Here is a 23,013-nt window from a genome sequence, read left to right as displayed (position 1 = left end):
TGTTTCTCTTGCTTTTGTCCTCAGCTCCTTCGACCTACATCAAGCAGGAAGAATTTTCTCCAAGAAGCCAAAACTCACAACCAGAGGGCTTATTGGTCAGGGCACAGCATGAAGGTGTGGTCAGAGGTAAAACTGTATGCAGTTTGACAGATGTGTTAAATTCTTGCCCCTAGTAAACTGACTAAAGGTAGTCATTAAAAGTTATATCTTTTTGTGGGGATGTCCTAAGTTGTGGCAACAATGATACTGTCCTTGGACTTGCTGTATAGCCAACTCTGGACTTTGATTCTCAGTCCTCCTACATCAGTCTCCAAAAGGGATTGCAGGTGAATACTTCCAGCTCAGTCATTAATATATTTTAATGAAAGATTCTTCAGGTTACTGATTTTCACATTAAGTTTTTGCTTCAATGAACAACTAATTGTAAAACTTTGAAATTTGATGGGTAGAATACACCACCAAAACAAAAACAAAGCTAAATCAAAAAAACCCCACTAAACTCTGAAGTTATTTATGCCAGCAGTCATGTTTTAGTAATATATATATATTTTTTTTTTTTTTGGTTTTTTGAGACAGGGTTTCTCTGTGTAGCTTTGCGCCTTTCCTGGAACTCGCTTTGGAGACCAGGCTGGCCTCGAACTCACAGAGATCCGCCTGGCTCTGCCTCCCGAGTGCTGGGATTAAAGGCGTGCGCCACCACCGCCCGGCATGTTTTAGTAATATATTTATTGTTATTTCTTATATGTATGTAATGTATTTTGATCACAGTCCCACCAACAACTGCCCCCCAAACATTCTCCCTCCCAATTTCAGGTCCCCTGCTGCTTCTTTATTTATTTGTTTATTTATTTATTTATATTAAATAACCCAAAGTACAATTATTGCTTCCTGTAATGGATGTGTGTGGTGCCATCCACTGAAGCATGGGCAACCTACCCATGGCCCCAGTCTACTAAAGAAAAATGGCCCTCCTTCCCCCAGCAGCCATCAATAGCCAGTAGCTCCTCAGTTAGGGGTAGGTCCTTATGAGCTCATCCTCATCCATGCCAGAATTTTGACTGGCTTGATCTTTTTCAGGTCTTGTGCAGTAACCATAGCTGCCCTTCTCTCTGTAGTCTGGCTCTTATATTTTTTCCACCCCTTCTTCTAGAATGTTCTCTGAGCCTTTGGGGGAGAAGGATGATAGAGAGATACTATTTAAGGCTTTGCACTCACGGTCAGTCATTCTCGCACTTTGACCAAAGCAAAATCTCTGTATTCACTTCTGCCTGCTGCAAAAGAAAGCTTTTCTGACTAAGGTTGCAATATTTTATCATGCAGTTTGTACAGTCCTTTTTAAATCATTTTGATATTATTTGAGACATACATTTCATTAAAACAATTTTTGTTATCTTCTCCTACATTCTGCTGTTTGACAACTGGTATTGGGGAGTGGGGCTGTCAGGAAGAAGGCAATGATGTACTGATGGTTTTGTTTTTTTATTCAGGCACTGTAGGGGCTGTCCAAGAGGGAAGTATAACTCGGGGAACTCCAGCCAGCAAAATCTCAGTGGAGAGCATTTCATCATTGCGGGGCTCTATTACCCAGGTCAGTGCATACACTGTCATCTCCAGCATGCTGAACAGGGAGGAAAGCTGGACCTCGGGAGCTTTAGTTAGTTGGTATTGAAGTACTGTTCTGTAGTATGTTGTGCATTGTTCTTTGGTTATGAATTCAGCTCTCAATGATACTAAACCTCAGATCTGCAGACCATCTCCAGGAAGGCATTCCTACTGCATTTTCACCACAAGCCATATTAAGTATAATGTAATTTTCAAAGTGTTACTTATCTGCAAACTGGCAAAAGAAACTTGCAGAAGTTGTTACAGTCCTTAATGTCTTCTTGGCAAAGCTTTTACCATGTGCTCAGATTAAATATGAGTAAAGAGGAAAACAGTTGTTCTTGTGAAAAGTATATTTGTGATCTCAATATGTAAGCTGCCATGTTCTAATTCAGTTGGAACAAAGGGTACACTAGAAATTGAATATATTGTTTTGAAGCTAAACAGAATCCCAATTTTGATTAATGGAAGGTATTTCTTTTCCTAGCTATATATTAATTTTAACTTGAAATATAAAAACATCCCCTTGTTTTAAAATGTGTATAGATGAAGAAAATAGAAAAATCTGCTTAATCTGCTATCCACATTGATACAAGACTTTTGTATATTGTCACTAGCTTGCTCTTTTATTATTCCTGTTACTTAAGGTGTTGGTTCTAATGGTGTGGGCCTCTAGACCTTTAGCATCAATTTCACCTGAGAAGTTGCTGGCCCTAAATTCTTAAGCCTTACTCTAGGATCACTGGATTCAAACCCTCAGGGATGAGGCCTGGCAACCCTGTTTTTCTGAGCCTTCTGTTGATTCTGCTCAGGACATTATGAGCCAGAATCATCATGTTAAGACAATTCCCAGGTGATTTTTTTTTCCTAGTTATGCAGTTTTTATGGTTTGTGTTGATTTATAACACTACAATTGGAACTCCATGTCTCTCCTTCCATATTTGGCCAAAGGGTGTGGAGAACAAAGCTGTTTTACCTCATACACTATCATCATTGTAAGTTCTCCATGACAGGCTTCAAGGAAGGAGGTACAGGATTCTCTGTGTTTATAGAGGTGAATGAAGTGTCTTATTCCTCTTGTGTGCCTTGCTTTCTTTGAAGATATACCGGACTCTCAGGTTATATTTTCTAAGTATCTTGTGCTTCTTCTAAGCATAAGTGAATCTTTGGGTGCTTGTGTTTGCTTTGATGGCAGGGAACCCCAGCTTTGCCCCAGGCTGGCATACCAACAGAGGCTTTGGTGAAGGGACCTGTTTCCAGGATGCCCATTGAAGAAAGTAGTCCTGAGAAAGTCAGAGAGGAAGCTGCATCCAAAGGCCATGTTATTTATGAAGGCAAAAGTGGACATATCTTATCATATGATAGTAAGTATTGTCTCTTCACTGATGCCAATCTCATGATATGGGATTGAAAACGGTCTGATTTTCTTACCTGCTCACTATGCGTAAGTCAGTTTACTTTTGCAGACCTATGTTTTCTCCTTGTGAAAGATTAAGACACTTAGTTAAAAGAGCTGTAATAGTGCAGAGCACGGAGGATGTGTCCTGTAAGTAAAGGCTGACATTGTCAGTGACTATTCATTCTTTAACCTAGGAAACAAATCTTCATTTAACTTCAGTGGAGTAGCTTCTATTTTAATAGGGATCATAGTTTTTTAAGGTTAAGAACTAATAGCATTTGTGGTACATGCCTTTAATCCCAGCACTCAGAAGGCAAAAGCTGCAGATCTCTGAGTTTGAGGCCAGCTCGGTCTACAGAGTGAGTTCCAGGACAGTCAGGGCTGCACAGTGAAACCCTGTCTTGGAAAAAAAAAATCAAAAATAAAATATTAAAAAAGAAAAAAGAACTAAGGAATAGATATCTGATAATCATGAAAAGAATGTTGGATTAAACTCTCCTTACCGAAACTATATTATGTGTCTGTTCATTCGTCTGTCACCCAGCCATCGGTCTTTTCTTTAGATCTTTCTTTGAATATGTTTTCAAAGAATGACTCTAATGTCTGCTGTAAACATCAGCCACAGGGCTGAGTTTGAGTTTTCTTACTTTGTAATCTTGAAATAGTCATTCGTTTTGTTTTATGTTTGTCTCAAATATAAAGAAATGAACATAGTGCCTAATGTTTCATAATCCACAATAGCCTCATTTCTTATTTTAACACATCTAGCGTATTTTAATGAACTTTTACTCTGTGGAGCAGGAACAAAATTAATGTACATTGCTTAAGCTAGAAATCTGGATATCTTTTTTTTTTCTCCCCTTTCCATGTTCAACAAATCACAGTCCTTTGTATTCTTTCCTAAAGTCTCTGAAATCAATTCCTTACTGTTCTTTCCTGCAACCATTACCTTTTGTCTGTACAGCTTAAGGTATGCTTACTTACCTGGAGTGATCATCATTCCTGCTTTACTTCCTGCGGCCTTAAGGGTAACTACAAGTGCATCCCAGGGCTTCATCTCTCCACAATCTCCTTTTGCTTATCCCTTCAGATTTTTTGATTGCCACTTTTCCTCTTAGCTGTCTAAACTTTTCTGCCTAACTCCATTCTTCACTGAGCTGAAGGATGTTCCTTTACGGTAGCATATTCTACATTCTTGAGATATCTGAGCCTATTCCTCTGCCTGTGCCATTGTTTCTTCCTTTTATATTTGGTGTAAGCATCACTTCCTCACCCTTCAGTTCTCTTCAGTATTGCTTTTGCTAGGCACCCGTTGCTAGCCCTGGACATGTCAAATTTCTGTCCCATCATTCTTGCTGCATAGTACAATTTTCTTTTCATAGTATATTTACATTGGACACTAAGGATTTATTAATTTTGTTAGGATTTATTTTTTATTTATGTGCCTGTGTTTGCACAATTCATGTAAGTTCCTGCAGAAGCCAGAACAGGGTATCAGATCCCCTGTAGCTGGAGTTGTGAGCCTCACTATGGTGGTTCTGGGAAGCAAACTCAGATCCTGTGGAAGAACAGTAAGTACTCTTAATTGCTGATCCACATTTGCAGTCTGGGCATATTTTTGTACTCACCATCGTTGAATAACTTTCATGAGAAAAGGTACTTAATGTGTTAACCTTATCTGGATGCCTAGCCTTTGCCTGGCACACAGGATCCATTCAATTAACATACTGTAGTGAATAAAAATGTTTTCATGGTTATTATCTACACAAATAATATTAGAACAAGTTTTTCTTTGTTTTGGGTTTTTTTTATTTTGTTTGGGATGGAGTCTCACTGTGCAGCCCTGCCTGGCTGACCTGGAACTCACTATGTAGACCAGGCTAGCCTCAAACTCATAATAAATAACCCATTTGCCTTTGCCTCCCAAATGGTGGGATCAAGTTGTTTTTATAAGACTGATATTAAGGTGACTTAATTTACTGTGCATTATAGATAGGCCTTGGGCTCTGAATAATTTTGGTTTCTATATTCTGCAGATATTAAGAATGCCCGAGAAGGGACTCGGAGTCCAAGAACAGCTCATGAAATCAGTTTAAAAAGAAGCTATGAGTCAGTGGAAGGAAATATAAAGCAAGGCATGTCAATGAGGGAGTCTCCTGTATCAGCACCATTAGAGGGTAAAGTGACCTCCAGTGTCATCCAGATCCACTTAATTTTGTGTAGTAGTTTTGCATTGTTACATTGGACTTAACCTCTAGCATTTCTACCTGAAATTTATTCATATAATTTTAAGTTTATATCATATCATTGTATGAATCGTGACAATTCAGAGCAGAAGGAAGTAAAAATTGAATGTAATGATCACAGCAGAGGTCACAATTGGGATGCTTTAACTATTGTAGAATTATCTCCTGATTCAATGAATTTAAGAATATAAAACCTGTTTTGAGAATTTCTTTTTAATCCATGAGGTAAAGTGATACATGATGAATAACGCTGGGACATGGATTTTACCTTTAGCTGAACTTCTCCTGGCGTTCCTCTTTGCTTGTCTCTTCACCTGGAAATTAGAGGATTATATATATCCATCATAGGAAGCAGATTATAAACCACTGTCCAACTTGGTGCTGATTGTGTTATGCATTCAATTTTGGATCACTGTGGTTTAGTTTACTTTTAAATCTTAACCTGTGTCTTAGTTAGGGTTTCTATTGCTGTAAAGAGACATCATGACCATAGCAACTCTTATAAATGAAAACATTTAATTGGGGCTTGCTTACAGTTCAGACTTTTAGTCCATTATCTTCATGAAGGGACATGGCAGTGTACAGGCAGATGTGGTGCTGGAGAAGGAGCTGAGTTCTACATCTTAATCTGCAGGCAGCAGCAAAAGAGACTGTGTACTGGGCATGGCTTGAGCATATATTAGACCTCAAAGTCCACCCCCACAGTGACACACTTTCTCCAAGGCCACACCTACTAATAGTGCCACTCCCTATTGGCCAGGTATTCAAACCACCACAACCTGCCTCAGATAATTTAATCTAGGTGAAATATTCAAGACCAAGTAAGTCCTATGTAATTTTCTGAGTCATACTTTCTCTATTTAGAAAATGAAACAAAACATCTGTGGCTAGAGAGATTGTTAAGATCACTTGCTGCTTGTCAAAACCAGAGGTCAGTGTAGGCTGTTTTCCACTGTCACACAGTGAACCTAAAGTTAGGCTTTTCAGCCAGACTGGCTAGCTGTTGAGTCCTGGGTTTCTGTCGGACTCTGCCCCTCCAGCCTTGGGTTTACAGACCCATTCCATGTCATGCAAGGTTTTAAACTCAGGTTGTTCGCCTCTACAGCAGGCACTTTACCCACTGAGTCATCTTCTCAGCATAGAACTTCTTAGGATGTTACTTTAAAACTCCTTATTTGATATGTATATTCATTTATTTTCTTTAATTTTGCAGTGTCCATATTTCTCATTTTCCTTTCTCCCCAGGTGTATTTCAGAGTTGTGCAGTGATTTTCAACTAAGATGCATTCAGAGTTTAGATTCCCAGGAGTAGGAGGGTAGGGTCATGAATGTTTTATCTGTTGCTGATTGAGAAACCTGAACAGTGGTTTCTGTAATGTCTGCACTAGCTCATACCACTACCATCAATGAATAAGAGTTCTTTTTTCATATATTCTCTCCAGCATTTATTGTAATTGTTTTCTTTATGAAATTCATTCTGGCAGGAATGAGACAGAATATCAAAATAGTTTCAATTTGCTTTTCCCTGATGGCTAAACTTAAAATATTTTTTGTGTAGCTTTGCGCCTTTCCTGGGACTCACTTGGTAGCCCAGCCTGGCCTCGAACTCACAGAGATCCGCCTGGCTCTGCCTCCCGAGTGCTGGGATTAAAGGCGTGCGCCACCACCGCCTGGCTACACTTAAAATATTTATTAGCTCCTGGACAGTGGTGGCTCATGCCTTTAATCCCAGGAGGCAGAGGCAGGTGGATCTCTGTGAGTTCAAGGCCAGCCTGGTCTACATAGAGAAACCCTGTCTTAAAAAACAAACAAGGCCAGGGAGTGCTGGCGCACGCCTTTAATCCCAGCACTGGGAGGCAGAACCAGGTGGATCTCTGTGAGTTCGAGGCCAGCCTGGGCTACAGAGCAAGATCCAGGACAGGCACCAAAACTACACAGAGAAACCCTGGCTCAGAAAAAAGAAAAAAGAAAAACAAACATGTGTATGTGTATATGTATATGTATATGTGTATATATATATATATATATACATACACACACACACACATGCATGCACGCGCGTGTGCGCGCACATATGTACATTTATTGTCCATATTTTCTCCTTTGAGACCTCTCTTGTAAGCTCTCAGCCTATTTTTTGATTATATTGTTTAGGGTTTTTAGTTCTTTATATATTCTAAATGGTACTCTTGTATTTATAGTTGGCAAAAGCTTTCTCCCATTCTGTGGGCTACCTCTTCACTTGTAATGATTACCAGTGTCTTTTGTGGTATAGATTTTAATTCTGTAAGGTCCTGTTTGTCAATAATTGGCTTTTTTTTCCTTATTAACCCAAGTTCTATTCAGTAAGTCTTTACCTGTGCCTGAGTCTTGGATTCTTTTCTTTGCTTTCTCTTCTAGCATTTTCATAGTTTCAGGTCCTATGTTGAGTCTTTGACCCTTTTGCAGTTGATGTTTGTGCCAAGGTAGAGGTTAGTTCATATGGTCATCCAGCTTCCTGGCTGCTGCGAGCTGCAGAAATGACAAGGCTGACCCATTAGAGCCAGGGGCTCTGGTGGAGGTTGAGCTTATGTTTTGGTGCTATTGACTTTTAAATGTATTAACTGTTTCCTGCAGTGAATTTCTTGTGTGCTATTGTAGCCTTCCCAATTGATTTCTTTTCCCAAGAACTTCTGACAGTGTGATTGATCATTTATTGGGCACAACTTCCCCTATACATTTGGAGTCTGTGGATAACATGCCTCAGCTATGTGTGAAAAACAGTCACACAGTCAAATCCGTTTCCCACAACTAGGTCTTTGTTCCTTTCTCCAGTGTAAACAGAGGTCTGCCTTCCTGCAGTTGTCCTCATTGGCGAGCATTTGGTCAGTGTCCAGGCAAAAGTATCTCATCTGAGACAGTCTCAGACACCCAAGGCCATAGAATTACAACATTTCTGAATTTGTTGATTCACAGCCTTTAGATAGATAGGGAACAATGGTGTGCGTAGATTTATTGATATACCCTCAGACAAGTAGATTCATTTGATACCTGCCAGATTAGATTTCTGCTGCTTGTAGCACCTTCCCCCGACCGTGGGAAAAAGTTCCTCGGGGCAGGTACCTGAAGGCTTTTGTTACTTAGCACCATTTGTTTAAGAGGCTATCTTTTCTTTAATGAGAGTATTTTTGTCACCTTGGTCAGAAACCAGGTGACTACAGCTACATGAGTTTATGTCCCGGCCTTCTGTTTCATTGATCGACATGTATGTGTTTGAACCAGTGCTATCCTTTTGGGCATTCACCCAAAGGGCTTTCTATACTACTACAGAGAGACTTCCTCACCCATGTGTATTGTTACTCTTTTCACAATAGCAAAGAAATGGAATCAGCCTAGATGTCCATCATAAGATGAATGTGGTCCATATACACAGTGGAATTTTATTTGGCCACAGAGAAAATTGAAATTAGTGCAGTTTTTAGGAAGATATATGGAACTTCAAAATATCACATTTCTTCTAAATTTTTATATGTGTATGTTTGTGTAGGAGTGAAGGAAATAGATTCTAGCACACAAGAAAAGAGGCTATAAGAAAGGGAAAATTTAAGCAAGAAAATTACACTGTAATTAAATCTCAGTAAATGTTATCTATGCTGTATTTAAAACCTAAAATGTAATGATCAGTTGAATTAACATTAACATTTGTAAGATTTATTTTAAAGTTTGATTATCCTGTTCAGATTTACTTCTGGTTGTAGTTCTTCCTCTGATTATCAAGGCTGCTGAAAATGCCCAGATGTTCTGGGTTTATTGTTAATTGCCTTAAAAGGGGACTTTGTGGGGTTTCACTTTCTGCTGGGGGTCCTCGTGTAAGAAATGAAAGGGGGCAGAGAGGTGATGGGAGAAACAACAAAGACAGGTTCTCACTCTAGCCTGGCTGGTCTTGAACTCACTATGTCGCCCAGGCTGGCCTTAAGCTCAGACATCACAGCCCGCCTCTGCCTTCTGAGTGCTGGGATTAAAGTTGTACCCCACCATACCCAGCCAAGTTTCATTTTCATTTTGATGACTTTGATCTTTTGTTAGTTCTCATTATGTAAACTGAAATCTTCTTTTGTTTGTTTTGTTGTTTTTGAGGCAGTCTCTGTGTAGTCCTGGCTGTCTTGGAACTTGCTATCTTGACCAGGCTGGCCTTAAATTCACAGAGATCCTCCTGTGTCTGTCTCCTTAGTACTGGGATTAAAGGTGTACACCCCATACCCAGGCTAAATAATCTAATTTTTTAAGAGAGAGATTTTAGATTTAGCTTTGAACATATTTTGGGGCACAGGTAGGGTCTAGACAGGCCTTGGTTTCAAACTCCTTGAATTCTTTTCCTGACTCCACTTGACAAGTGCCAGGATTATAGGCATGTACTACCAAATCCAGCTGAAATTTCTTTCTGTTTTAAACTAAAGTTTAGCACCTTTCTTGATTATTTTTTATTTGGGAAAATGTTCTATGAGAATTATGATATTATGTAGCAATAGAGATGGCTCAGAAGCTTAGGGCACTGGCCACTGTTGCATAGGACCCAGGTTCCTTTCCCGGTCCCCACATGGAGGCTCATAATTTTCTGTTGCTCCAATATGCACAAGGTATACGTAAACTCAAAGGTGTGTGCGCGCACACCCACACCCACACCCCCCCCACACCCCCCCACAAAAAATAATATGTAAAACACTTTCAAAATATTTTTTAAAAAGGATTATAGAATTATATATTAGGTATTTCTGATTTTTCCCCTTTATTTTTTTATATTTATTCATTTGTGTGTGTGTGTATTTCGCATGTACATGTATATAGTGTACATATGTCGAGGTCAGAAGACAGACAACCTGAAGGAATTAGTTCTCTTCTTCCACCATATGGAGCTTAGGCACTGAACTCAGGTCCTCTGGCTTGGCTGCTAATATCCCTACACACTAAACTATCTCACCAGTCCTTTGTGATAGTTTCTTAATTGTGTACAATTTTGAAATGGCATCCCTTCCTTAACATAGCTTTTTATCAAGATTATATTCTCTATAGAGAATATTTAGTATTATGAATTAACTATGTTATGTCTAATAACTATTTCTTTACTGTTTTGCAAGGTCTGATATGCCGAGCATTACCCAGAGGGAGCCCTCATCCTGACCTTAAAGAGAGAACTGTGCTATCTGGTTCCATAATGCAGGGTATATTGTGTTTTGTCCTTTTATTATAAACTGATACACTGGCAAGGTAGTTTAATATTAATTTTACAAAATACTAAACCTACTTTTCAAGATATTTTACCCTCTGAATTATTAAATGTTAAACCTTAATCTTAACTTTTCTCTTAGCTGCATCATTATGTTTTAGTTGCCAGATCTTTTAATATCAAGATATCTTTGTAAGAACCATTCTGAAACTGTAATGAATGATACGGTGTTATATTTTGAGTAATCCTAAAACATAATGACTGATGAGTGCCTGCTTGAGGTTCTAGGGTAGAACTTCAGTAGCAGGGCTGTGCAACTGTTAGCATTATTTTAACAAGTATATTTCCTAAACTCTTCTCAAAGGCACACCAAGAGCAACAACTGATAGCTTTGAAGACGGCCTTAAATATCCCAAACAGATTAAAAGGGAAAGCCCTCCTATCAGAGCATTTGAAGGCGCCATTACCAAAGGAAAACCATATGATGGTATCACCACCATCAAAGAAATGGGGCGTTCCATTCATGAGATTCCACGACAAGATATTCTAACTCAGGAAAGCCGAAAAACTCCAGAAGTGGTCCAGAGCACAAGGCCAATAATTGAGGGTTCCATTTCCCAGGTAAATAGATGATGGCTCTTTCTGTCAGTAATTCCACTTAGACTGACATTTTTGAAGCACTTTAAAAAATACAGCTTACACTGACTTCTCTTCCAGAGGTCCTGAGTTCAATTCCCAGCAACCACATGGTGGCTCACAGCCATCTGTAATGAGATCTGGTGCCCTCTTCTGGCCTGCAGTCATACATGCTGTATACATAGTAAATAAATAAATCTTTTAAAAAAAAAATACAGCTTACTAGTTCTAGGTAGTTCTTACGTCAGACTTCTTGGTAGTAAATCTTTCACGTATACATCATCAGTTTTTCTTGTATACATAATTTAAAGTGAATAATTCAGGAGTGTGTATAATTGCCATACACCTGAGAAGGAACAGTATGTAGATAACTCTGCTACCTGTAATGTTTGTTTCATTCCTCTTAGGGCACACCAATCAAATTTGACAACAACTCAGGTCAATCAGCTATCAAACACAATGTGAAGTCCTTAATAACAGGGCCTAGCAAACTACCCCGTGGAGTGCTGGAAATTGTACCAGAGAACATAAAAGTAGTAGAACGGGGAAAATATGAGGATGTGAAAGCCGGTGAGCCAGTGCGTCCCCGGCACACGTCAGTGGTGAGCTCTGGCCCCTCCGTTCTCAGGTCTACATTTCATGAAGTTCCCAAAGCACAGCTGAGCCCGGGAATCTATGATGACAGCAGTGCTCGCAGGACCCCTGTGAGTTACCAAAGCACCATATCCAGAGGCTCACCTATGATGAACAGAACTGCTGACGGTATGATTTTTGTTGCAACATTTTTTACCTCTAATGAATAGAAAATATTAAGTCATTTGCTCTAGATTATCTCAAGATCCACAGGTTGTAAGACCAGGGAGATAGCTCAGTGGGGGTGGGGTGCTAAGCATAGTGATGTCTGCTTATAATTCCAGCACTGGGAAGGTGGAAATGTGTTCTCTGGGGCTCAATGTGAATATTTTGAAGTCTTACCTGTTAGGCCAGTGGTTCTCAACCTGTGGGTTGTGACCTCTTGTAGGTCACATATCAGATATTTATATTATGATCCACAACAGTAGCAAAATTACACTTCTGAAATAGCAATGAAATAATCTTGTGGTTGGGTCTCCACAACAAGAGGAACTGTATTAAAGGGTCTCAGCATTTGGAAGATTGAGACCCACTGTGTTGGGTCTTGGGCTGGATGGTGAAGATGTGTGGAGTGTTTTGGGATGGAGTGGTACAGCAGGCAGAAGAAGGAGAGCCTGCTAGAGGGAAAAGGACTTGGAATCAGGCAGGATAAACCAAGATTTTATTTTGATACGGAGATTTGCTTGGTTATGGCCACATTTGTACTAGTAGGATTTTAGTTGATAGCTTTATGGTAGCTGGGCGTGATTGTCCAAAGCTACAGTCCCCAGCACTTGGGAGACAAGGAAGAGGCAGAAGCAAGTTTGAGGCTACAAAGTGAGAGACTATTTGAAAAAACAAATAAATCAGAAGCACTAATGATACTTGTATAATGTCATTTGTGTATTTAATATCAGTGAGTTACTACCTTCACAATGTTTGAGTATGTGGGATTTAATCTCTAGCTCTGCAGACATAAATGAGTAAAGGTATTAAGTGGGGTTGAAGAGAAGGTTCTGCTGTTAAGAGCACTGGTTACTCTTCCAGAGGACTCAGGTTCAGTTCCCGAGAGGATCTGACACTCTCTTCTGGCCTCTAAGGACACTGTATATATGTGATGCATAGACATACTGTAGGGCAAAATGCCAACACATAATTTTTTAAAAAAAAAAAAGGAAAAGTGGGTTTTTTGTTTTTTGTTTTTTTTTTTAAAGAGAAATTAGTAACATGGCTAATGTAGGACACTTTATGATACATAGAACTCTCTACAAGGAGGTTGGTACAAAGTGTATGGATGTGGTAGGTATGCAGTAGACAGTCTAATCACAGTAACAACTCGGGGGGAGGTGTGCATTTGGATGTTTATGAGGTAAAGAATCACTGAAGAGCAGACTGAAGGCAAAATTAAGCTAACTTATGGGTGACAGGTAGCAAGGAGGTTAGGAAACACAAGGAGGGGGAATTTGAGATTTGCTACATGTGGGGCCCAAATAGATGTGTTTTGTCTTAGAATTTAGGTGTTAGTATCACCTAGGAAATACGATCATTTATGGGATTTAGAGAACATTATTGAATTCCATGATCTTCATAATCTTAATGTGAGATGCTTTAGAATTGCTGCTGTGCTCCAAAAGGTCACAAGCAGTCTCCAGGTTTCAAGGTTCCTACTAGTTCTTAAACTTGCACATATTAGAAGATAGGACTTTACGTGCTGGGGCACACGTTGACATTTTCCCAAGGTTTTGTGGCACTGACACTTTGTTATTGCTGTTACAGTTTCTTCCAGCAAGTCTACCAGTCATGAAAGGAAATCAACTCTGACCCCAACCCAAAGAGAAAGTCTAGCAGCCAAGTCTCCGGTGCCCGGGGTGGATCCTGTCATGAGTCACAGCCCATTTGATACTCATCTTCGGAGTAGCGCTGCAGGAGAGGTTTACCGGGGTCCCTTTCCCACACACTTGGATCCAACCATGACCTTTCACAGGACTTTGGATCCTGGTAAGCCCAATATTTAATGACAATTTACAGCAAAGAAATACTGTATCTATATGACTATATGTCAATTATACCATAGTGTTCTGATTGAAGGTCAGTGCCTTTTCTTAAACTCCTGACTAAATCTCACCATTGCCTCTCTGTTATGAAAGAAATTCCCAGGCTTGTAAGCTTTTTATTGTTGTTGTTGTTGTTGTTTTTTAATGAAGCTATAGTTTAAAGAAAATTAAGTGACAAAAGCCTTATAGAAAGCTGGGTATTATGTTGCACACCTTTAGTCCTAGAACTTGGGAGGAGAAGGTAGGTGTCTTTCTGTTACTTCAGGGTAGCCTAGTCTTGGGTGATATCCTGGTTCTTACAGTAGTTTTTATTACTGGGTTGTCATATTAAAAGGCAGAAAAGGCCGGGCGGTGGTGGCGCATGCCTTTAATCCCAGCACTCGGGAGGCAGAGGCAGGCGGATCTTTGTGAGTTCGAGGCCAGCCTGGTCTACAGAGCGAGATCCAGGAAAGGCGCAAAGCTACACAGAGAAACCCTGTCTCGAAGGAAAAAAAAAAAAAAAGGCAGAAAAGCCAGGCTGGTAAGATGGGTTCTATGGGGGTAGAGGGGCTTGCTTGCCACCAACCTATGGAACCCACGCAGTGAAAGGTAAAATAAACTCTCACAGGCTGTCCTCTGACCCCCAAGTCCACATTATGGCAGATGTGCACACCTGCACATAAATCTCTGTATACACAAAGTAAACAACGTTTTTTATGCAAAAAAGCCCAGCAGTTAAATTTAAATTAAATTTCGTGATAGCTGAGAACCTGTGGGAATATTTTATCTGAAAATTCTGTTGGTAGATTGTTACTTGAGCCTAACCCTGATCCAGAGATTACAGACCAACTTAAGCTTTTGACTTTGCAATGATGTGAATGCAAAAGGTAGTCAGCAGCAACTTTACTTTTAATTGTATACTTCAATCTTTTCTGGGGCTAGTAGCCCCTCACTTATGAGTAGAAACAATTGATGGGTACAGTGTGCAGCGCTACTGCGTGTAGGACGTAGGTTAATATATTCAGTGCACTTCCAGCTTCTGAACTTGCACTGTCATGGGCTTAGTGGGATATAAGCCCATTGTGATTTGCAGAACACCTGTGCTTAGGAGAATGTCACACTCACTGACCTGCAGTTCTGGATGAAAGTTAAATTAATGGTCTAGAAAACCTATCAGGGGTGTTTGCTTTCTTTAGGGAGAACACATACCTATGAATGGTTCCCTTAACTTTCAGACCAAACTTGTTATGATTGTCGAGTGTCTGTCACAGACCTTTATTTGGTAATGCTTTCATCTCACTGTCCTTTTTATTCCATCTGAGCTAGACTATAAATGGTTTCGAGAACAGAGACCTTATCTTCTACTTGTTATCACACTTACAACTTCATTGCATCCTGCGTCATGCTTTTATGCAGGGGCTATTAAAACAATAGCTCTTTGACCAAATCCTGTTCCTGTAGATAAGTTCTGAGAACATGGCCCTAGCCACTTGTTTGTTTTGTCCCTAGCTTCTTCCATGGTATGATAACAGTAGCTGTGAGAAATACTGTATACTTCTTAAAAGCTAAAATAATTTTCATCTGACCCTTTACAGAAAAAGTTTGCCATCCTTTTTTTGAAACACATGTATTACTGAATGGTTGTATACAGTCATTTTTGCCTCTAGAAAAATAAAATTTCTATGTTAGAAATTGTTTTCAATGCACTCTTACTGTTGTGTTGTCAAAGAGGACTTTAATTTTCAACCACAACTCACATATAATAAAGTGAAAACATAATAAAGTTTCATGATAATGATTGAAAACAAAACTACTTCAGAAATGTTCAGAATCTGCCCTTCCCCTTTTCCATTACATCTCAGGCATTAGAATGAGTTAGGCTTACTGGTGGCACACACCTTTAACCCCAGCACTGGGGAGGCAGAGTCAGGTGGATCTCTGTGAGTTCAAGGCCTGCCTGGTGTACAGAGCAAGTTCCAGGACAGCCAGGGCTACATAGTGAGACCCTGTCTCAAAGAAAACAAAACGAAAGAAGGAAGAAGGAGTTAGACTTCATATTACTCCTGTGTCAAGGTCGACAATGAATCCCAGTACTTGCTGGAGTTCAGTGAAAGTGGCTAGCGCACTGCAGTGGGCAGTGTGTCCTCACTGTTCCTGAGGACAGCGTTTAGCAGATGAATCTCACACACTCAGTGCCATTTTTTTCTTTCTTTCACTCAACAGCTGCTGCTCTCCTGTTTCAGAGACAGCTCTCACCAACCCCAGGATACCCGAGTCAGTACCAGCTGTATGCAATGGAGAACACACGACAGACCATCCTAAATGATTACATTACCTCACAACAGATGCAAGTGAGTTTGCGTCCTGATGTCGCCAGAGGACTGTCCCCACGAGAGCAGCCACTGGGTCTCCCTTACCCAGCTACAAGAGGTATGTAGAATTCTTTTCACATTTGCGAGTAATTAGTAAATACTTGTTAAATGAGGATGGAAAGACATAAAAGAAGCTTATACTTGTCTATAGATTTTTGCCCTTGAAAGCAAGTAATACTATGAGATGAGCTGTTACAGTGAACATTAAAGTAACTACGCCATCTAATTGTAGAAGTGTTTAAAGATCATGTTTTCTTTAATATGTTCATACCTGAGGTGACTTGTGTAGAGCTCAGTGCGTTCATAGCCTCCTTTAGGTTTAAATACGTCTGAGGAGCAATGATAATTTTTTAAACATTCTTATTTACATTGAATGCAAATTATCATTGTATTGTAACGAGACAAAATGGAAAAACCATGTATGCTTCTGGAGTTAGGTGTTGGTTTGCAGTAATGCCTAACATGAACTGTTTTTTCTTTTGGATAGGAATCATTGACTTGACCAATATGCCTCCAACAATTTTAGTGCCTCATGCTGGGGGAGCGAGCACTCCTCCCATGGACAGAATCACTTACATCCCTGGTACACAGATTAGTTTCCCTCCCAGGCCGTACAATGCTGCCTCTTTGTCTCCAGGTGAGATGCTCCAAGCTAACATATCTGACTTGTTCTAGATGAAAAGGAAGCAAGGGTTCTAGAAAAATTAGTCAATGATTTTTCTAGGGAGAGCATATACATATTTAAAATAATGCCCTCTATTTCTCAGACAATATTGTTTAAAATATATACATCTCTAACAAGACCAAGACACTTTAGTTTTTCTGGTGTAGCTTGCAGAGGAATTCTGAGCATCTTTCTTCCATTCTGCTCTTCATTTAACATATACCTGTAACTAGATACTCCACAGATACCCTAAACACTTATATTATGCTCCATTTGCTATCTGAGACTCTACCATAAACTCCATACATCTGTATTTGAAGCTTGTCTTTCAGTCATTTACAGATTTAACATGCTAGGCTGTCCGTTCAGTCTTGAAGTTGCAGATTCATGTTTTACAGGACACCCAGCACACCTTACTGCAGCTGCAAGTGCTGAGCGGGATCGAGAGCGCGAAAGGGAGAAGGAGCGTGAGCGTGAAAGGGAGCGCGAACGTGAAAGGGAGCGCGAACGGGAACGGGAACGTGAACGTGAACGAGAACGTGAACGAGAACGAGAAAGGATGTCTGCTAATTCCTCTGATCTCTACCTACGACCAGGTCAGTGAGAAGCTTTGCTATTTCCGTAGGCTACAGGTCCTGGTGATTTCCTGTGAGGCATTATGCTTAATTATTCTATGTAGGAAAACAAAAATTATAAGATGGAAAGTCAGTATATGTAAAATAGAAGCCAGAAGGGACTTTCCAGGACAAAAGTGTCAATTTGATTGGGCCCCAGCAACATGTTCTTCAGTTGCTCCTGGAAATACTGGGTAGAAGAGCAGCCCAAACTCTAGTTTAAAGGGGGAATTAGAAAATCTGGTTAGAAGGAGATGTGACGTCTTGAATACAGTGCTTACAGTGAAGCACTTTTTTTTTTTTAGGGCCATTTTCATTCAAAGTACCACACCTAAGCGGAGGCAGGAGGATTGTACATTTGATATCAGCCTGGCATTCGTAGCAAGATCCTGTCTCATAATAAAGAAGAGTAGGAAGTGGGGGCGGGGGTGTTGGGGAGTGGCGTTTAGAGTGACAGCATGACAAATGGCAAGATCACGGTCAGAGAGAACAAGTAGTAGTTTTATTTTGGATTCATTTAATCTTACAGGTATTTGAGCCATCTCTCTTTATCCCTGTTACATTTGTCTTTCTCGGTTATTTTAATCAAATAAGACCATTTATGGGGTCCATAAGTCAGATACACTGATGTGACACTCAAGAACACAGACTGAGCTACAAGAGTTGAAACCCTGGTCAAGAGGTTTCCATGGGCAGGTGCTAGAGAAGAGTCGTTCAGTCTCTAGATGCCCTCCAAAGGGCAAAGTGGGTGTAGGCAGAAGGAAAGCAGAGGTAATGGTTGCCCAGGTAGGTACAGCAATGAAGATACAATGGCAAGAGTGTCCAGGTCATATTTTAATGAGGGACAAACCCTTTGAAATCATTGGGAATGTCAGCAGGTGGAAGCTAATCATCACATTTGATCCAGTCATATTATTCCTGATGACGTGGTTTGCATTCAACGTGGTTGCATACCTGAAATACATTTAAATATTATTTATAGTTAAATATTTAATATAAATATTATTTATGCAGTTAATATTACTTATACTTAGAAAAATCACTAATAGTCTGATCCTTTAAAAAATGCCTGTAATGCATAAATTATGTGATAATACCATAATATTGAGTTCATGTAGATTATATAAAACATGAAAAATTAAAGTCAAATTCAAATGATACAGAATTTTGGTAGGAGCTAGGTCTTAAACATATGTTGATCCCATTGATTTGCAAAGTGACAGGTAAAAACATCAAAATACTATTTTCTTATTAGATACTGAATTGACATTTTCCATGTAGCAGCTTCACAAACACAGACACTGATATATGACAAATGCCATGTAAATGGGGTCACTCGTGCATAAAAAATATAAAGATTAATTGATTAGCAATTCCACTTCTAGGAATCGGTCCTATAGAAATACTGATATATGTCAAAGTGTATTCAGAAGGGAGGAAACTGTCACAGAGTCTGGCTGAAGTGGTACTGGCTGTGAGGATACGTCTGGCTAAACTGTCTAGCTCTTACACAGGCAAAAAATGAGACAGAAGGTTGGAGGGAAGACACAGTACAAGCAAAGTAGAGAAGAAATTGATCAGGGAATGAGTTAGAGTCTCCCAGCTCTGCTAGGAGAGAGTTAAAGCTGAGTAACAAACACTCTCCAACCTCGAAGAAGGGTAGCTATGGAAGACAAACTTTTGGGGAGGGTACTGTGAATATTCCATCTCACAAGAGAAAGCTTGCTGCAACCTATGTAATTGTTAAGGAGAAGTAGGCCAGGGCCAGGGGAGGGAAGATGGCTCAGGTGGTAAAGTGCTTGCCACACAAGCGTGGCAGCCTGAGTTTGGTTCCCAAACCACTTAACAAACACAAGTGTGGTGCCATGGACTTGTAATAGCGATGTGGAGAGGCTTAGACAGTTGGATCCCTGGTGTTCACTCATCAGCTTGCCTACCCAATCTCTGGATTTCAAGCCAGTGAGAGACTCTTAAAAAAACAAGGTGGATCTATAGCCCATTTCTTAATTGGACTGTTGAGCATTTTGATGTCTAATTTCTTGAGTTCCTTATATATTCTGGATATCAGTCCTCTGTCAGATGTGGGGTTGGTGAAGACCTTTTCCCATTCTGTAGGCTGTCGCTTTGCCTTGTTGACTGTATCCTTTAGCCCGAACTGACCTACTCTGGTGATAGGATGGCCAAATACCCTAATTGTCGTGTTAGAAACCCCATCCAATGACTGAGGGAACTGGATGCAGAGATCCACGGCTAGGCCCCGGGTGGAGCTCCAGGAGTCCAATTGGCGAGAAAGAGGAGGGTTTATATGAGCGAGAATTGTTAAGACCAAGGTTGGATAAAGCACAGGGACAAATAGCCAAATGAATGGAAACACATGAACTATGAACCAATGGCTGAGGGGCCCCCAACTGGATCAAGCCCCCTGAATAGGTGAGATAGTTGATTGGCTTGATCTGTTTGGGAGGCATCCAGGCAGTGGGTCCGGGTCCTGTGCTCAGTGCATGAGTTGGCTGTTTGAAACCTGGGGCCTATGCAGGGACACTTGGCTCAGCCTGGGAGGAGGGGACTGGACCTGCCTGTACTGAGTCTACCAGGTTGATCTCAATCCTCGGGGGAAGCTTTGCCCTGGAGGAGATGGGAATGGGGGGTGGGCTGGGAGGAAGGGGAGGGGGGCGGGAGGGGGGAGAACAAGGGAATCCGTGACTGATATGTAGAATTAAATTATATTGTAAAATAAAATAAATTTAAAAAAATGAATAAATAAAAAAAGAATAAATTAAAAAAAAAAAAAAGGTGGAAAGTACCTGGGATGACAGGGACTGATCTCTGGCCATGCACACACATGCATGCGTGTCTGTACACACAAAGAGGTAAAACAGGAAGAACTAGGGTTGAGTGCAGGAACCCCACACTGCAATGCAGCCGCTGTATGTGTCTTTTTGTGATGGACGGAAAGCTCTTTGATCTGGGAGAGCACTCTAACCGTAGCAGAATCTGCAGCAGTCTGCAGGATTAGTGTCTGAGATGCATAGCACTTTGTACTTGGTTCTTCTTTCCTTTCTGGAATCGAGATAGAAACTCCTAACAAAAGTGGAAATGACAGCTGAGATTTTTTAATTTTTGTTGGGTTTTATTATATCTTTATTGAGAAACTTACAATTCATTTCTAGAAAGTATGGTATCAAGTTTCTTATTCTCATTTTCTATTTAGTAATACTAGGAATTAAAAATTCTACATCTTTGCTGCCTTTGGATTATCAGTGTTGCTCTTTCTTTTACCTCTTCAGGCTCAGAACAGCCAGGCCGACCTGGCAGCCATGGATATGCTCGCTCCCCTTCCCCTTCAGTAAGAACTCAGGAGACCATGCTGCAACAGAGACCCAGTGTTTTCCAGGGAACCAATGGAACCAGTGTAATCACACCTTTGGATCCAACTGCTCAGCTACGAATCATGTCAGTCTTTTGTACTCTCATAAACATTTTGACCAAAATAAGTACATATCTTGCATGTGTTTATTTTAATTTACGTTTTTTGATAACTGTGTGTGCACACGCAGGTCACACAACAGCTTGTGGGGGTTCTGGTTTCTCTTTCTACCATGTGGTCCTGGGGATTGAACTCAGGTTGTGAGCCTTTGCAACAAGCACCTTTACCTGCTGAGCTGTATGGTTTTTAAACCACTGACTAAAATAGTCAAGCTTTTCTATGTGCTTTTTTTTAAATGTAATTTGTTCTTTCATTTCCCAACAAGCCCTACCCCACCTCCAACAATTATTCTTCCCTTAAGTCCTTTATTTTCTTTTGTTTACAGGCCACTGCCTGCTGGGGGCCCTTCCATAAGTCAAGGCCTGCCAGCCTCCCGCTACAACACTGCTGCGGATGCCCTGGCTGCTCTTGTGGACGCTGCAGCTTCTGCACCCCAGATGGATGTTTCCAAAACAAAAGAGAGTAAGCATGAAGCTGCCAGGTTAGAAGACAATTTGAGAAGCAGGTCAGCAGCAGTTAGTGAACAGCAGCAGCTAGAGCAGAAAAACCTGGAGGTGGAGAAGAGATCTGTTCAGTGTGTGTGCACTTCTGCAGCCCTTCCGAGTGGCAAGCCCCAGCCTCATGCCTCAGTAGTGTATTCTGAGGCTGGGAAAGATAAAGGGCCTCCTCCAAAATCCAGATATGAGGAAGAGCTAAGGACCCGAGGGAAGACTACCATTACTGCAGCTAACTTCATAGACGTGATCATCACCCGGCAAATTGCCTCGGACAAGGATACGAGGGACCGTGGCTCTCAAAGTTCAGACTCTTCTAGTAGCTGTATGTATCTCAATCTGAGTTTCACAATGTGGTATCTGAGTAAAGAGTGACTTTATTCTTTAGGTAAAGCACGGCCTGGTATGAAACAATCCTAATGCTTCACAGTAATAGGAGAGAAAGTATTGTGGGTGCAAAAATGTATCTTTTAATATTCTTGTGACTTACATATTCCCATGTCCTATAAGTATAAACCCATCAATATATTATCTAGGAAAAAAACCCATAGAATTAGAAGTGGCTAGATGGAAAATAGAGCTTCTGAAGGTATTAAGGCATCTGAAATGGGAATATCTTCAAGATCTGTGCTCCCACAGCGCATCCTCTGAGAAATTGTTTGCTAAATTCACTGATCTCCCAAAGCCTCCTGTGTCCCTTTTCTAAAGGAGTGGTTTTGTTTTTTGTTTTTGTTTTTTAAGTGAGCCTATTAGTGACTGGTATTCACTTTGTATCTTTCTTGAGAATTGGATTTTGATTCAGTCTGGCTAGTCACTGTGATGTTTGTTCTGCAAGTAAGTATCAAAATAATACACAAAAATGCTTTTTAAAATTTCTTAGGGGTGATGAGATGGCTCAACTGGTAAAGGTACTTACCACTAAATCTGATGATCTGAACCCCATAGTAGAAGGAGAGAACTGACCATGCCATCAATTGACCTTCCCATGTGTGTAGGGATAATGGCTTTCCATACACAGAAATAAATATATAAATGAATAAATATAATTTAATTTGTTTCTTAGCTATGACCTAAATATATTCTATATGGAATTTTAGAGAAAGACAAGCATCCTTAAATTAGCAGTTGTGATAACTGGAAGCAGTTTAATCATGTCATTTTTTAAGTATCTCCATTAAGGAAATTCAGTAGTACTGGAATAGAGTTCGGTTTTTATCGCCAAGTATTCACTTAGGTAATTACAAGTTGTTGGCAAAATTTTCACAGAGAAGTGGCATTGGGACTAAACTGTAGAAGAAATACAACCTTTAACCTGGGGTTAAGGAATCTTACAACATAGATTTTCAACATTCAAAATCTGCTAGCTCAGGGAGAGCAGGAATGCAGGGCATCTTGGTGAGGAGTCAGGGATTAAGTCTATTGCAGTCAGTGCACATACCAGACTCTTCTTTGGGATTTCATTTTTCAGCAGTCTGAAAATAGAAAGTCCACGTTCTTAGATCCTCATGTTCCTACTTTTGAGTGCAGTTATCTTTTCTATCACTGGCAATATCCGGCATGATACGTAGGCTCGTAACAACTACTCAGTGTCCTTTTCAGTGTGACTCTTGAGAGCCTCCCTCAGCCTTCACCTTGCACCTTAATCTTCAAG

The 23,013-nt window shown here is 40.3% G+C and overlaps 1 protein-coding gene across 12 annotated transcripts in view; it reads left to right on the top strand.

Moving 5' to 3' along the window:
* Ncor1 (nuclear receptor corepressor 1) overlaps positions 1-23,013 on the top strand; it is a 158,752-nt gene that overhangs the window by 117,912 nt on the left and 17,827 nt on the right. For 9 of the 12 annotated variants that reach the window (XM_059270881.1, XM_059270874.1, XM_059270872.1 and 6 more), the window contains 13 exons: positions 25-126; positions 1,488-1,588; positions 2,798-2,966; positions 5,038-5,178; positions 10,362-10,445; positions 10,815-11,071; positions 11,494-11,848; positions 13,475-13,696; positions 15,955-16,161; positions 16,591-16,740; positions 17,166-17,363; positions 20,669-20,834; positions 21,194-21,687. In XM_059270881.1, coding sequence (XP_059126864.1) covers positions 25-126; positions 1,488-1,588; positions 2,798-2,966; positions 5,038-5,178; positions 10,362-10,445; positions 10,815-11,071; positions 11,494-11,848; positions 13,475-13,696; positions 15,955-16,161; positions 16,591-16,740; positions 17,166-17,363; positions 20,669-20,834; positions 21,194-21,687 — 2,646 coding nt within the window. The remainder of the gene's footprint in view (positions 1-24; positions 127-1,487; positions 1,589-2,797; positions 2,967-5,037; positions 5,179-10,361; positions 10,446-10,814; positions 11,072-11,493; positions 11,849-13,474; positions 13,697-15,954; positions 16,162-16,590; positions 16,741-17,165; positions 17,364-20,668; positions 20,835-21,193; positions 21,688-23,013) is intronic. The other 3 variants (XM_059270878.1, XM_059270871.1, XM_059270879.1) reach the window with 2 other exon arrangements.

This window comes from Peromyscus eremicus, chromosome 8a, assembly GCF_949786415.1.
Source record: "Peromyscus eremicus chromosome 8a, PerEre_H2_v1, whole genome shotgun sequence".
In the NCBI taxonomy this organism is placed as follows: Eukaryota; Metazoa; Chordata; class Mammalia; order Rodentia; family Cricetidae; genus Peromyscus; species Peromyscus eremicus.
This window is presented reverse-complemented; position numbering and strand designations above follow the sequence as displayed.